Source organism: Chamaea fasciata, unplaced genomic scaffold (assembly GCF_029207755.1).
Source record: "Chamaea fasciata isolate MVZ Bird 193981 ecotype frontalis unplaced genomic scaffold, bChaFas1.0.hap1 SCAF_8, whole genome shotgun sequence".
NCBI classification, from domain to species: domain Eukaryota; kingdom Metazoa; phylum Chordata; class Aves; order Passeriformes; family Sylviidae; genus Chamaea; species Chamaea fasciata.
In genome coordinates this window covers 37,776,978-37,792,523 of record NW_027094093.1, presented here as the reverse complement: position 1 = coordinate 37,792,523, position 15,546 = coordinate 37,776,978, and the positions used below count along the sequence as shown (strand labels likewise).

Below are 15,546 nucleotides of genomic sequence, written 5' to 3'. Positions count from 1 at the left end.
CTGTGATCTCTTAAAATGCTGATGGGTTATTCCTGTGACCCAAGCAGAACTGGAACTGTCCTGGAGAACAAAGTGACCCCCCTAAAACACATCCCTTCCCAACTCCTGATGGCTGTGAGCCGAGGAACTGGCCCTGCAGCTGCCCCTGTCTGAATGGTGTGTGGTGTTTGCCCTGAGCTTACACCCAGAACAGCCTCTGCACGCTGTCCTGTGTGAAAGGTGTTTCCTCTGGCACCTGCACACAGAACCCTGGGCAGGTTCACAGCCTTTTCATGCTCTTGATTTCCTCTTACTCAGCTTCACTTCGCTCACATCAGCTGAAATGAGAGCAGTCACCAGAGAAGCTGTGGCTGCCCCTGCATCCCTGCAAGTATCCCAGGCCAGGGCTTGGAGCACTCTGGGATAGTGGAAGGTCTCCCTGGCCATGGCAGGGGGTGGATGAGATGGTTTTTTAGGTCCCTTCCAACTCCTGGGGATTCCCACATTCCATGAAATGATCCGTGCGCTGCCGCAGCTCGTTGGGTTCATTGTGGCACTTGTATTGTCCAGCCCCAGATTTACCAAACTCTGCCTCAACACCCAGTCCTGGAATTGCATTCCAGTGCTGAAGGCAGCCAGGGGAGGCCCCACCTGGATGAGAAAAGCCTCTCCAAACGTCAGAGTCCCAGGTTTCAGCCTTGAACCCAGCCCTGCTCCGAGGCTGTTCCTCCCCTGCCCTGCCCAGGAGCTGCCCACAGACCAGCTCAGCACTTTGCACTGGTGACGATGGGAAGGGAGTGACTGCTGACTTGGAGCTCTCCCAGGGAGGTGACAGTCTGCCTTGGCTTGAAATTAAAGTTGGCCCATGATTTTATTGAGTAAAAGCACATTGCTAAGAGCAAAGGCACTGCTCCCTCTCTCCTGCTTCGTCCCTTTTTGCAGCTCAGATTCCTGCAAGAGGAGAATCGGGAGTGTTTGTTTAAAGGGAAGGTCCTTGCAGAGGATGCAATCCTCACTGTGTTCCAGCCGTAAGGAAAGAGCTGGTGCTGTGTGTCTAGACATTGTAAAAATAGCTGTCTCTTTGGGCATATTTGAGCTCAGGAACTGCTTTCATTATTAATTCCTTGCTAATCTGCCCCTGATGCTGCTCAAGCTGGAGCTGGGCACTGCAGGACTCCAGGAACTCCACTGCAGGAATGTGACAGAGCTCAAGGAAACACAAACTGCACATCCTTAAATCCACTGCTCGTAAACAGTTCACGATGGCTGTTATTTTTTAAAACTTCTGAATTCATGCCCGTGCTAAGGGAGGGTACAAACCCCTCTGGTCTATTTGACACAACCTAAAAGATACCTCCAATTACACTGCAGCAGAATTAAAGTGCATTGGTTAATTAAAATATAATTGGTTAATTAAAATATAATTAGGATAGATCTAGAAGTTGAAATTCCTCCTCCTCTCAGGTGCACAGTGGTTCTCCAGCAGACCAAAATAAACAGCAGAGGACAGTGGCCGCTGATCTGCTCTTCAGGAAAGGCCACTTGCACCACTAGAGAGACTCCAGGAGCTGGGAATGCTCCTGTGCTAACTTCTGTGCATGTAAGAAAATCCTGCAGGGGCACTGCTTCAGTCCATGAGCCTCACGAATGGAGAGCTCCCCTCGAAGAGGATTTCCTGCCAAACACGTGGAAACAGAACAAACCCAGCTGAGGGATGAGCAGAGCTGTTCAGGGCAAGAGAAAACCCGAGTGTTTTATTCTGTCATTTATGGAGTCAGGACCCCGCCAGGGCTGCAGCTCCTGCAGGTGAGCTCCAGGCACAGCCTGAGAGGCTCCCCAGTCCAGAGTTACTGTGCAGTGAAATATTCAAAGCCTGACAGTTGTTTAAGAGTCCCAAATCCAGTTACATTCTTTATTTAAACACATTGCACTCCCGAGTGTTTAATTTCAGTCTTTTCCAAAGCAAAGTACTTGTAAGCAAACCTCATTCTTTTATTTTCTAATTGTGTTTTAATTGATAACTTCTTCCACAAGTGAGTGCTAGACTGGAATGTGTGGTGCATCAATATCTGGGTGAATAGCAAAAGAGTAAGAGCAGAAAATAAAGAGAGGAGGAAAAGAAGAGCAACAAACACTGAACTGGACCAAGGAATGCAGCATTAGGAATATTCTGTTTAGAAGGAAACTCCTCCTTGCTGGCAGAGGAGGAAACTTCTCTCTGCCATGCTGAGAAGAGAGAATAAATTAAAAAAAAAGAAGAAAAAAACCCTTTATTATTTTAAATCTTATTCTGAGAGCTGTAAAAACAGGTGGAAGAGAGCAGCCTGTGGTTGGTGTTGGTTGCCCTTTACACCCACAGCACCTGCACTTATTTTCCATTTCCTGCGCTGTTCTCGCAGTATTTTTGCAAAGTTAAGATTAGAGATGAGATAGGAAGTTGAACTGCTGAAAATAGGGTTGTGTTTCTCTCGAGGGGCTCTGCTGGTTCTGGCAGCTTGGAGGACAGGCAGGGATGGAGGTGGTTACAGGCAGCACATGAAGGTGGTGTCTGGAGAATTCCCTGAGGCAGGAATGCTGCTGCTGGCAGGACTGCCTTCACTGCTCTGGGAATGGTTTTAGGGCCATCAGCACTGGAGAGGAATAAATAAATGGAAGAGTTTTGTGCCTGGGAACAAAACAGGGCTCGTGCAACACCCAGGGACAGTGTGTCCAGTGACTCCTGAGGGCTCTTGGTCACCTTCCAAACACACCTGGACCATTTTCATTTCCAGCCACAGAATCATGGGATGGTTTGGCTTGGAGGGCACATCAAACCTCATCCAGTGCCACCCCTGCCATGGGCAGGGACAACCTTCCACTGTGCCAGGCTGCTCCGAGCCCCGGTGTCCAACTTGGCCTTGGGTGATCCAGGGGCACCCTGTACCAGAACCTCATCACCTTCCCAGAAAAGAGCTTTATCCAGAGGCTCTTGCCCCTCCCTCCCAGCCAGGAATTCCTTCCCCAACGCCCATCCGTCCCTGCAGTGTCTCAGCGTGAATCCATCCCCCTCCGTCACTCCCCATTTCTGGCTCCTTCCCGCTCGGATTTGTGTCCATTGCCCAATCCCAAGCTCCGTGTGCCGAGCGGCCTTTACCAGCCGTGTGTCCCCTGTGCCCAGGACATGTTTGACGTGATCCTGGACGAGAACCAGCTGGAGGACGCCTGCGAGCACCTGGCCGAGTACCTGGAGGCGTACTGGCGAGCCACGCACACGTCCAGCGCCACGCCAATGACCCCGCTGCTGGGCAGGAGCCTGGGCTCGTCCGCCCTGTCCCCGTACCCCGCCGCCATCTCCGGCCTGCAGGTAGGAACGGCCCCCGCGGCCCCGGGCGGAGCGGGGCAGCCGCCTTTCTTCGCTCTGCCCGGGGCTGTGCTGATGCTGAGCCCGCCTTTGGGAGGCGCTGCTCGTGGTTTGGGCGCTGCTGGGAGCAGGGAGGAAACGACCCAGCGCTGATGACTGGGAACGCTCTGCCTTTATTTAGTGGGAAGTAAAACAGCCATCGGTTTCCTAGCCAGGAGTCGGCTCTGTTACGATTACGATCCCTTTTATTCTACCCTCGTAACGTTCCCTTTTGGGTGGAAAAAGCTTGTTCTTTTGAGTGTGAATAAAAGATACTATTTTTTTTTTTTTACCCGTTGAAAAAAATTGTGACCCTTTTTTTCCACAGGGATAGCTCAGACTCGGCTGAACTTTGACACTTCAATCGTGGCATGTAAATAGTCCTTAATGAGAAGTACGTGCTTTATTAAGTTTGAAACCAGAAATGTTTGGGGCTAATGACTGGGAATGCTTGAGGGGCTCAGGATTTGCAGGGAGCTTTAAATATCCTGCAAGTTTCAGTGTGTGTGGGACTCCAGGAGTGTCACTTGCTAATGTACGTCAGAAATAGAACTGAACAAATGACATTTAATGAATAATTCACCTGACAAATGTAACGTCTGCTCTGCTCGTGGAGTGTCTGGAAGCAGGTAACAGTTTTGGAGGAAGTGACTGTTGTTTGGTGTTTTCAGTTAACATCCAGCTGGTTTTGCTCTTGAGTGAGCTGCACTTCCCTGAAGGTGCTTCATTCCTGCACTCACCTTTCTAAAGCCCTGCTTGGTTTTATTGGGACCAGCAAGTCACTGTCTCCCGAGTGGCTGAATGCACAAGCACTGTTCTGTTACTAATAATAACATGCACATGTAAACTGTTGTCTCCATTTTCCACTTGCCTCAAAGTTTCAGTTTTCCATCCCTTCATGCCAATAAAATACCATCTTGCAGAACTTTCACCTCTTCAGTTTCATTTTGAGAACTGGGTGTATCCACAGAATTTTTTTCAGGCATTTATTTCTCTCTGATCAATGGACACCAGCAATAACTGTGAAATGTTGCTCCATTTACTTAGGGAAAACTCACACTGAAGATGAAAATCACCCCTGTGCAGTGGGCTGGCTGAAGGTATGCATCACTTAATCCCCACTTCACCCGAATTCCAAAGGGTTTCGGTGGGATCAATGGTGCTGGTGCTCTGCAGAGGGGTAAATTTCTCCTGGAGTGATCCATGCCCAACCAGAGGCTGCAGCTTTTCCGTGCCAGGAGGGTTCAGGCCCTGGTGTTTTCCATGGCTGTCTCACAGTAAGGACTTCCACCATCCCTGTTATCACCAGGAGGTTTTGTACTCAGTCAAAACCTTGGAAGGATTTGCATCAGCTTTCACTGTGATGATGTGTGTGGTAATTAAAAGGCACTCAGGCTAATTAAACTAGCAAAGGTGCTTGTGATACAGGGAGATTGTATATTCCTTATGCCCTTGGTACCTCGGGGACAGAAAAGCCAAAGCCCAAAGGCTCACCTAGCAGTGAGCCTGGGACAGGCTGTCCCTGCCTCACAAGTCCAGATTTGGGAGACTCCCATTTTTACCTGGCTGAGGCCTGGACTTTGGATTACCGAGAACTGGAAGTCCTGACTGAACTGCTGACTCACGGAGGTCATGAGGGTCACGTTCTGTGGCACAGGTCCAGAGCAGTCACACAGGGCACAGGTGGCAGTGCCGGGCCTGCCACACCTGACTCTTGGGAATGGCCTTCCTTCAAGGAAGAGCTCCATGCTGAGCCGAGGGGGAAGAGTAAATTTCATCTTGATGTAGACAGATATTTATTGCTCTGAGAAGCTGTGGCTGCCCCTGGATCCCTGGCAGTGTCCCAGGCCAGGTTGGACAGGGCTTGGAACAACCTGGGATAGTGGGAGGTGTCCCTGCCCATGGCAGGGGAAGGAATTAGGTGATCCTTAATTTCCCTTCCAGCCCAAACCATCCTGGGATTCTCTGACTCCAGAACCGGTCATTTGCCTCTGTGGCTGGTTAACTCCAAACACAGTCTAGCCTAATTTCAGTGCAGGGATTCACATCCCATAGCTCAGGTTTTGGGGAGATGTTCCTTGGGCTCCAGGGGATTAGGGTTTCGAGTCCATTCCAGTCACTGCAGGAATGGAATCAAAAGTTACCTGGGCCGTTACTCCATGTGTAACCAGCCCAGGGAAGCAGGAAGGTTTCAGGAAAGCAGCAGGATGCACCTTGAGAGGTGAATCACCACAGGGAAGGCAGAGGGGTGAGCACAGAGTTAAAGCTGCAGTTGATGAGGGGATTATACATCCAAACTGCATTTGTGTCAGGTAAACACAGGGATAATTCATCATGGAATCGTGGAACCCCAGGATGGTTTGGGTTCAGAGGGACCGTGAAGCCCATCCGTGGGCAGGGATGCCTTCCCACTGTGCCAGGCTGCTCCAAGCCCTGTCCAGCCTGGCCTGGGACACTTCAGGGATCCAGGGGCAGCCCCAGCTTCTCTGGGCCCCCTGTGCCAGGGCCTCGCCACCCTCCCAGCCAGGAATTCCCAATCTCCCATCCAGCCCTGCCCTGTGGCAGTGGGAATTCCCTGTGTCCTGTCCCTTGTCCCCAGTCCCTCTGCAGCTCTCCTGGAGCCCCTTTAGGCCCTGAGCTCTCCGTGGAGCCTTCTCCAGGTGAACATCCCCAGCCCTCCCAGCCTGCCTTTAATTTCTGAAGCACTTTGCCGTAATCCCCACTAAAGCCCGGTGCTCTGAGGAGAACTGGGGATCCTCTGGCTGGAGTCCTCCCCAGTTCCTGGGGGTGAGGTTGCAGAGGGGCCCCTCCTGTCCAGGAGTCTCCCTGGCAGCACCGACCCCGAGCTGTAAGCACACACCCCCTGCTCCATCCCTGCCCCGGCCACACCAGCCTGGGATATCAATTATTCAGGAAAAGAGTCGCCAGGCAGAAGCTGTAGCAGCAGGAGGAAGGTTTTATATCCCAGAGAGCAGGGCCTGGAGTTTCAGCACGGAGTTTGTCCTGAGACACGGGTGCTGGTACTCCTGAGAGGTTTAATGTGTGCTGAAAGCAAACAAAATAATTACTTCAGGCTATTTTCTTCTTAGGCCAAAAAATACGAACTCATTTTGTTCATGTGACAAGTGATGGGCATTGTCATTATGGAACTTGAGGAGAGCAAAGGCTTCTAATTAATAAATTATCTTAGGAAGGGATTTTCTGTCAGCATATTTGAATACTGTGTTTCAGTGGAAAGAATTTATTACCGTATGATTTTAGCCTCCCCTTGGCTGCCTGCTGAGCAGCCCCTCATTGGTTTGGTCATTAGGAGGGGTTTTAAATGAGGCTCGGAGCTGCACCTTTTAAAAACAACCCGAACAAACATCTTCAGATGTTTTCCAAAACCACAGAAATGGACGCCTAGACATTCCCCAAGCAGAGTAGCGGCGTGAATGTTCTGTTCCTGATCAGAGAAAAGTGATAAATGCTGACTACATCAGCTCACTTTTCATGCTCGATGTAATATATTCAGCAGGGCGAGCTTCCCGCTCCAGGAACCAGAGCTGCTGGCCCGCTCCCGGCCCCGCAGCAGCTGGGAGATGAGAACCCCGAGGCTGCTGGAAGGGCTGGGCAGGACTGAGGTGGGGCAGCCCCCCGGGTGTGGGTTATTAACGCTGCCCTTGTTTGGCCCCCGCAGAGCCAGCGCGGGAGGCACGGCGCCCACTCGGCCGACAACTCGCCCATCGAGCGGCGCGGCCTCATGAGCTCCGACGAGAATTACCACAACGAGAGGGCTCGGAAGAGCAGGAACCGCTTGTCTTCCAGTTCCCAGCACAGCCGAGACCACTATCCCCTCGTGGAGGAGGAATACTCCGACCCCTACCAGGACTTGTACAAACCCCACCGGAACCGCGGCTCCCCCGGCGGCTACAGCCACGACTCGCGGCACCGGCTCTGAGCGCGGGGACTGGGGAAAAGCGGGTTCCGTCCGTTGATATACCTTGCCATGAAGTAGCTAGGAATAACAATTAGATCATGTTAATTTGGCGGGTGTGACGGGTGACGCTGCGGTCGCACTCTGCTGTCATTGATGTTTAATTAGGGGGCAGCAAAACCCAGCCCGGCCCTTCCGTTTCTGCCCGATCGTAGAGGTTTGTTTTTGGGAATTTTTTTTTTTTTTTTTTTTGGGTTTAATACAGCATTTGCATTTATAGCCATATTTATTTTTTTTTTCTCGTCCTTAGGTATTAGACACATCCGTTTGTAATTTTGGGTACTTATCGAGGCACTTATAAAATGATTTCCTGCGCTGGAAATTCCAAATGACCAGTTCCAGTTGGAACCAATTTATAAACCAATTCCTGTTGGAATTCGGGTGAATTGACTGGAAAGTCGACGTGAGCATGTTGGGAACAAAAAAAAAAAAAAAACAACAAAACCAAATGCAAAGAAAAATCTGAAAATTACAAACCACTGAAAGTCAGAAAGTCAGCTCCAGTATTTGTTTGCTGGGAGCTCAGTTTCCATTTCAGGTTAGAATAAAAGGATTTATTCCGATGATTTCTTTCCAGAATGGCTTTTTCAGACGAACCAAATGTAAACTCTCGAGAGTGCCAAATACCCCAAATTATTGCAGCAGTTACAAAACACTTTCCAGTTGGAAATTATTTTTAGACCTGGCATGAATGTTGCAGCCAAATGATTCTTGAGTTCAGCCAGTCCTGACAGCTTTGTCGGGACCAGCAGGGAGGAACTGCGACAGGAGACGGGAAATAGGGACAGGAAAAGGAACAAACTCCATCCTTTGTGTGCTTGGAGGTTGGGAATTGTCTTCTTTTTTTTTATTTTTTCCCCCACTCTTTTACCTGAATACAGCTAGAAGTCCCAAAACGGAACAGGAGTATGGAGACATCAGATTTTTCTCCCATTTTTCTCCTGCTTTTCAAATGGAAAACAATCCCCCTCCTGTGACCCCGTGTGTAGAGTACCTACATCCCAGTACCCCGAGCAGCTGCCCACGTGTTCCATCTTCCCAAACGAATGTCTGACCATTCCAGCGGCGCACAAGAACCCTCCAGAAGATCCATTCCAGCCATGAAGGCCAAGGGGAGGGAGTGGGCTTGAACAGTCACCGGCGAAGAACATTTCGAAACAGCATCTCGGTCAGAATTGCAATAAAAAGGGAATATCAGACAAAAAATCTGCTCCCAGGGAAGTCGTAGAGCTGATTCCAAGCTGTGGATTCCAAGAGCTGCGATGAATCCTTGGAGATACTGCTGCCTTACTTGCCACCAATCATTTCTTTCACCTCCTGAGTCTTGAGTTCCTTCCAAGGGATGAATCTCTGTGGTTGGACCTTGTGTTTTACACCGTCAGTGAAGCCTTAGATCCCATGGGATTGAAAATTGACCCCCGTTGCCCATTTGGTACAACCACTGACATCTCCCAGCAGAAACTCCCCACCATACATTCCCTGGAATTGACTCAATTCTGCTGAACGCGCATTTGTTTATGCACGTTCACGTCACAACTGTTTTTTCTTTTCCCCAAAATAAGGATCGTTCATTTTTTATTTGCTTGTTTTCCTCCCAAAGCCTGCTGAAGCCAGGCTTTGAAAGCATGTAGCACTAAAGGAATTTCTGGAACATTCCAGTTTCTTCTACTTCCTGGACCACTTGGCAAGGACCACTGGTCGTTCCAGCATCCTGGAGTCTTGGCTATCCTCTTGAAGTTACTGGGAAAAGCAATCCATGTCCTTTGTGGGACACCCAAACCCACACCCATCTCCAGCAGCATTAAAAGGAGGCGGACACCTGATCCATTAATCATTTTAACAACCCCACTGCCCAACAGGCAGCTCCAGCACCACTGGGTGATCCCAATGGACCAGTTACCAAGGAAAATGCGGAAATCCCTGCATCCACTGGAGCGCCAGAGCTCTGGATGGATCTGCCAGACCTGATCCTGCCCGATTCCCTCTGGCCGCAGATGCCAGAGGAGCTCTGAGGCTGAGGGGACACGGCAGGACGTGGCCTGGGACCAGCAGCTCCTCCAGGATTCCGTGCTGCAGCACAGTGGAGCGTCCTCCAGGAAGTTTTCCGGCCCTTTTTCCATGTACAGCACCCAGACCTGCATGAGAAAGGAGGCCTTAGGCGACCCCTTCTTCTCTGCGCTTTTCCTTGTTCGTGCATTGAAGTCCTGATTGCAGGGGAGCTGCAGAACCCTGGGCAGCAGCTGCTTCTCTTTATTCTGCACTAGATTAGGGATCAGCTCATTAACTGCTTGAGGAGATTTGCATATTTGCGTATTTGCAGTCGCTGCAAAGCACATAGATTTCCTAGAGCCTTGTTTGAAGTCTTCCACGTCAGCCCAGGCCAGGGAAGGATCCTCAGCCACCACACTCTGCACAGCCCACCCCCTGAACGTCTCAAGTGCCAAAACTACTTGGGTTTGACAAGAACAAACTTGTGAGGGAGGTCAGGGATGGGCCTGAGGTCCTTCATTCCGTGGGGTGGAGCTGCCTTGGCTCCTGGGCGTCCTGAGTTTCTCCCAGAGCCCATTCCATTGTCATCCAAAGGAACCAGGGGCCCTGCAGGTCTCCCTCCTCGCCGGGGTGTTGACTTCTTTGGAAAGAGAGATCCTTCAAGTACAAATACACCAACCGTGCTGGGAGACTCTTCATTTCGTTGCAGATACTGCGGGCAGTCTTGGTTTGGAAAAGGGATTTCTGTTCAGGACACAGTAAGGAGTGAAAGCTGTGCTGGGGATCAGGCCTGGGAATTCCCAGTGGGATTCCAGCACTGCTCAGCAGCTCTGTTGTGGTTTAGTTGAAATTGTGGAGTTCACGTGTTCCTGACTGAAGCAGTGCAGCCTCATTCTCCAGTGCTCACATCATTTCTTGTTACTATTAAAATAATACTAAAGACCAGAGCTCTGTTCTGAGCTCTGGCAGAGACAGAGGGTTTAGAGATGTTTATAAAATAGGGATTTTTTTTTTAAGTTTTGTTGTTATCAGAGTTTCTCATTCGGGAAACACTGGGATTAACAAGGATTTAACCAATCAAGGTGATAACAATAATTTCTAAAGAGAAAATCCAGCACATTCTTTTGTTTGGGAGTCAGTGATTTTAATTGTTAACCTTTGAGTTTCAAACACTTTCTCCCTGGAGTTGTATTTAACGTGTTCAGATAGTTTTCCTGATGCCAAACATTTCTCCCATGGGATGTGCAGCTCACAGCTGCTGATATTTGTAACTTCAGCTGGATGCCAAATCTTCTGAATTCGGTTTGGTCTCAACACCACAGAATCCCCTGGAGCATCCAGACTCTCCTGTCTTCACTGACTTCACCATCCTAAAATAATGTTGTTGTTCCTGTTGTTCACAGCACAATGATTTGGGTAAGTCAGGGGTTCTGACACTCCTTTTGTCTTGAACGATCCATTAAATGTATCCTCTGCCGTATTTCCTTTCACAAGTTCAGTACTTCTGAAACTTGTCCTTGATCCCACATTCCTGATTTTTTTTTTTTTTTTAATTTAAGGCAAAATAATTGGAGACTACACATGACAAAATCAGATGCATATTTTATGAAATGCCATTTATACAAACCTGGGTTTGCTCCTAAAATTACACATTTTAAAATCAAATTCTGTTTGCCCTGTTGGTGCCAGTCCAGGTTTGGATCCATGGGATTCTGCTGCCATGTATTTTGTTGGAGTTGCCTCTCATTCCCTCAAATATTAATCCCACAAAGGCTGCAGGACCCTGTAGTGCAGCCAAGCTTTAACTCTGGGGAAAAGGAGTTCAAATGATCCTAAAAGAGTGTGGTGTCCTTTTAAGAGGCATTTGAAGAACCTTGGTGAGGTTGTTACCAAGCCCAGTTTATTTTATATAGAAAAAATAAAGACAAATCTTAAAAAAAAAAAAAAAAAAAGGGGAGGGGGACATTTTAATAAAGGTGTAAAATATATGTAAGGAATTAACTCGGAGAAAGAGGTGGAAATGCTGCTCAGGAGTGAAAGTTCAGATTTCTTTCATTGTGCGTGGAATGCACTCAAATCAGGAGAAATATTGTGATTAAATCCATCCCGAGGATTTTTGAGGAGGTGGAGATGATTTCAAATGTTAACGAGCGTCACTCCTTTATTCCCTTGGAGCTGGGAGCAGCCTTGCCTTGGTCTCGGGATGATTTCGTGGACCTGCCTCGGGAATTTGGGAAACCAAATTCCTCGGCAGTGACACCAACTCGTGTCTTGCCCCAGAGCAAGGTCTGCCCAGGAATGGCCCCTCCTGATCGTCCCCTGCCTTATCAATATTGCCTGGGAAGCAAACTGCGACGAGCTGCGACAGCCCCGCCTTCAGTCTGCTCTGCAGCACAGAACCCACAGAATTCTCTCTTTTGCCAACGGCGTGAAAACAGAGCGAGGGAAAAGAAGCACATTTGTAATAGCACAAATTTACAGTAATTCCACTCCTGCCTCTGGCACCGTGTCTTTGGAACCAAGGGGGAGATTTCTGATCCAGCATCAGTGGATTTATTGCATTTTTGATCTGTTTACTCGCTGCCTGATACTTCAGCAGTTGATTTTTGGCATTTTGCACATGGGATTGATTTTTCGATCACTTGTATCCCTTCCATATTAATGAATGACCGACAACAAAAAGAACCTTTTCAAGTCACAAAGCCCACTGCATCCATTTCTGCCGATTTCCTCCTGGCAGCTGAAATCACAGCACTAACTTTAATTTTGGCCAACGTGTAGATCTGGGATGTGACTGGTGAATCCATCAGCAGCCCAAGGTCGGGAATGAAACGCTCCCAGTAAACGTTTGTGGGGATGCAGAGCTTGGAGGTGGCAGAGGGAAGAGGCACAGCACCCCAAGAGCTGCAAACCTGAAGGGAGGGGAGGTTCAGGAATGTGTGTGTGGGCCCAGGTGTGTTTGGGATTGGGATTGGATTTGGGATCAATTCCCTCCTGGTGCAGACAGGGAGAGCCAGGCCAGCAGAATGCAGACTGTGCGTAAGCAGAGCGGGGAGAACGTTGGGATCAGCCATTCCAACTGCAAACTCCAGACCTTGGGCTTCTCAGGTCCCAGAGAATCTCTGTTTATCAGCCCAGCTGGTTCCCAGGGAGAGCCTGGCAGCGCTGCCTCACTGGGAGCCCGTTCAGAGGCACGCTGGTGAAGACATGACTGCCTTTACTGGGACAGAGCCACCCCAAATTCGTGTTTTCTGCTGATTTTCCCTTTGTTTTGCCCTCTAGACCCTGTGTGTGTAGCACCCGACCAGGCATGTGGGTACCATATACTATGCAATGTGTACAGTGGTGCATGCTCTGCTCTCCCTCTGCTTTTAGTGGCTTTCGAAGAAAACGACAAAAACTTAAAAAAAGAAAAAGTTAAAAAAAAAAAAGAAAAAAAAAAAAAAGTGGTGTTATTTTTGTGACCAGGATCATGCAGACTGCATGCCCATAGTATCCTCATTTCTATGGATTCGTTTTCTGGAATTTAGATGTACAAAGATGAACTGCATTACGATAACTTTTCTACAATAAATGAACAAAACTACCAAGCGTTTAAAAGTCTGTCCGGTCTCTTTTGTGTCCTGCACTGAGCTTGGGAAAATGCTCGAGACAGTCGGGAGAAACCCGGAGTCCTGTGGCATTTCTTGTCGTTTGCCAATGGTTTTTGGCAGCAGCCTCACGTGTTACATTTTTAGGAAAATTTAATGAGGTTCTGAAGAAGGAGATGCATCTGCTCTGCGAAATAAATTATGTTTATTTTTATAACGAGCTTAAATAGCTGCGACCCAGAAGTACAAAAATACAGATAATTCCTGCTGATCCAGCAGGGAATGAGGTGCTTGCAGCCAACTGCTCCTTTGAAGGATTCTGGGGAATGTTCAGGGCTTTGGAGCTGGTCCTTGGTGGGACCTCACACTCAGAATTGGTTTCTAGGCAGGAACAAGGGGCAGAATGATGCGAGGGATTAAGGATTGGATAATTAAAAGGTAATTAATAGTTTATCACAGAACGGTGAAGGTTGGAAAAGACCTCCAAGGCCATCGAGTCCGACCGTGCCTGATCCCCACCTTGTCACCAGCCCAGAGCCCTGAGTGCCACCTCCAGCCATTGATGGCATCTTGGAAAACGGAAAGCATTGGAAGGTGCTGCCCCTCTGGCAGAGAGTTCCAGCCTCCTCTTCCCGAAAACGAGTGACAGGAACCAGCAACCTCCCCGAGATGCTGGGAGCACCTCGGAGGGAGGGACAGGAGCACATCGGCCGGGTGAGCTGCACGCTGCATTTACACCCCTCAGGCAGATCTAAAGCTCTTAGAATTCTGCTCAATCAGATTTTCTTGGCTGCGTGCTCAAAACCAGATCTCAACACGTGAGTTTTCATCTGAGCTGTTAATGAAAAGGAGAAGGGGTTTAAAATAAATATAACTGAGAAAAACAAACAAACAAAGCCCCAAAACTTTTGTTTGTTTTCATATGATCCTAGGGGTTAAAGTTTCTAAAGCTGCTTTAGTTGTCTGTGTCCTGGGGAAGGGGCAGGAACCCCAGGAGTGGCTGAGGGAGCTGGGAAAGGGGCTGGAGAATTCCTGAGGGAGCTGGGAAGGGGCTCAGCCTGGAGAAAAGGAGGATCCAGAGGGATCTTTTCCCTCTCGGGAATTCCCTGCCAGGAGGGGACAGCCGGGGGGGGATTTGGGATCTGCTGCCAGGGAACAGGGACAGGAGGAGAGGGAACGGCCTCGGGCTGGCCCAGGGGAGCTCAGGGTGGTTATCTGGGATAATTCCATCATGGAAAAGGTGCTCAGGTGGAATCGCCATCCCTGCAGGGATTTCAAAGTGGATGTGGCTCTTGGGGACATGGGAAACGATTGCACTCAAATATCTCGGAGGCCTTTTCCAACCTAAGCCTTCCATATCCTCTCTATCTGTTGTTTTTTCTTCCCTGCACAGAAACATTTCCACGGTGAAACCCTTCCCCAGCACAGCCTCCCTGACCCTGGCTGTGTTACAGCAGCCTGGAACAAAACGTTCACGACCTGAAAAAGGCCTCGCAGATTTCCAGGAGGGAATTGCGAGGCTGTGCCCAGCCCTGCCCACTGGAACGCTTCCCTAGAAAGCTTCCAGCAGCACTGGGAAGCCCAGCTTAGCCTGTAAAAACCAGCAGGATGATCCAGGTTCAACCAGGCTGCCATAGGAAAAAAAAACCCCAAACAAAAATGACACGGGGGGGGGGGGAGAAACCTCAGAGTTTTTAATTTAAATAATCAGAATAAAGGGTTTAATTGAACTTTGGTAGCTTTCCTACAGCTGTGCAGCCACCGAAGCCTGCCCCGAGCGCAGGAGAGCTGAGGACAGAAAAGAACCCTGAGCGCTTCTGAAATTCCAAGCTGAGGGCCGGCGGAAAGGGGGATAATTGACAGCTAATTAATAATTAATGCCATTGCAGGCTGCATGCCGAACTCGGGGAATGTTTTACACCGGAGGAGCTGCTCCGTTTCCCTGCGGGTTACACCCTGTGACACCGGGATGGACTGGCACAGTGGATTATCGGGATATTTCTCTTCTCCAACTGTTCAGGGCCGTAAATTCCCCTCCAGAGCGACAGGAAACGCAAAAAATCTCTGGACACAGAAAATTGGAGATTACTCTGGCCTTGCTGCTTTGGTTCCGGACCAGCAGGGAAAATTAAATGCAAGAAGCTGCTGTGGGAATAAAAAGCTCCTTGAAGGGAAGATGAAAAACCTCTGGAGAAAGAAAGGAGATTTTTTGTCCCATCCCTGGAAGGGTCCCAGGCCAGGCTGGATGGGGCTTGGAGCAACCTGGGACAGTGGAAGGTGTCCCTGCCCACGTCTGGGGAAGGAATTTGGTGTCAGGACAGGACAAGTGAGAGGGCAAACACCCAATGTCTTGCCTAAAGCTGTGCACAACCTAATGATTGCCTGGGATTTTCAAATCCCTGAGGATTTAAACTCAGTGGAGGCTTTGGACAGAGAAGTTTCTCTCAGGGAAGAGAAGGCTGTAGGCAGATCGTAGGGTGCCCTTGTGCAAACTCACCCACAGCTACTGGGGAGCAACTTCAGCCACGTTATTCCCAAGTTTTCCTCAGAGCAGCAAGTTTTAGCAGGGCAAAGTGAACACAGGTTCCTCATGAACTGCAACCAGGCTGGGAGTGTTCACCTGGGGAAGAGAA

At 49.3% G+C, this 15,546-nt stretch overlaps 1 protein-coding gene across 6 annotated transcripts in view; it reads left to right on the top strand.

The window, feature by feature from the left end:
* The window catches only part of CACNB4 (calcium voltage-gated channel auxiliary subunit beta 4), an 80,280-nt gene extending 67,357 nt beyond the window's left edge, over window positions 1-12,923 (top strand). For 2 of the 6 annotated variants that reach the window (XM_066190462.1, XM_066190463.1), the window contains 2 exons: window positions 3,137-3,322; window positions 7,038-12,923. In XM_066190462.1, the coding sequence (XP_066046559.1) occupies window positions 3,137-3,322; window positions 7,038-7,298 (447 nt within the window). In that variant the 3' untranslated portion in view covers window positions 7,299-12,923. Of the gene's footprint in view, window positions 1-3,136; window positions 3,323-3,686; window positions 4,459-7,037 lie in introns of those variants that run through there. The other 4 variants (XR_010722174.1, XR_010722175.1, XR_010722176.1 and 1 more) reach the window with 4 other exon arrangements.
* Window positions 12,924-15,546: the final 2,623 nt, after the last annotated feature.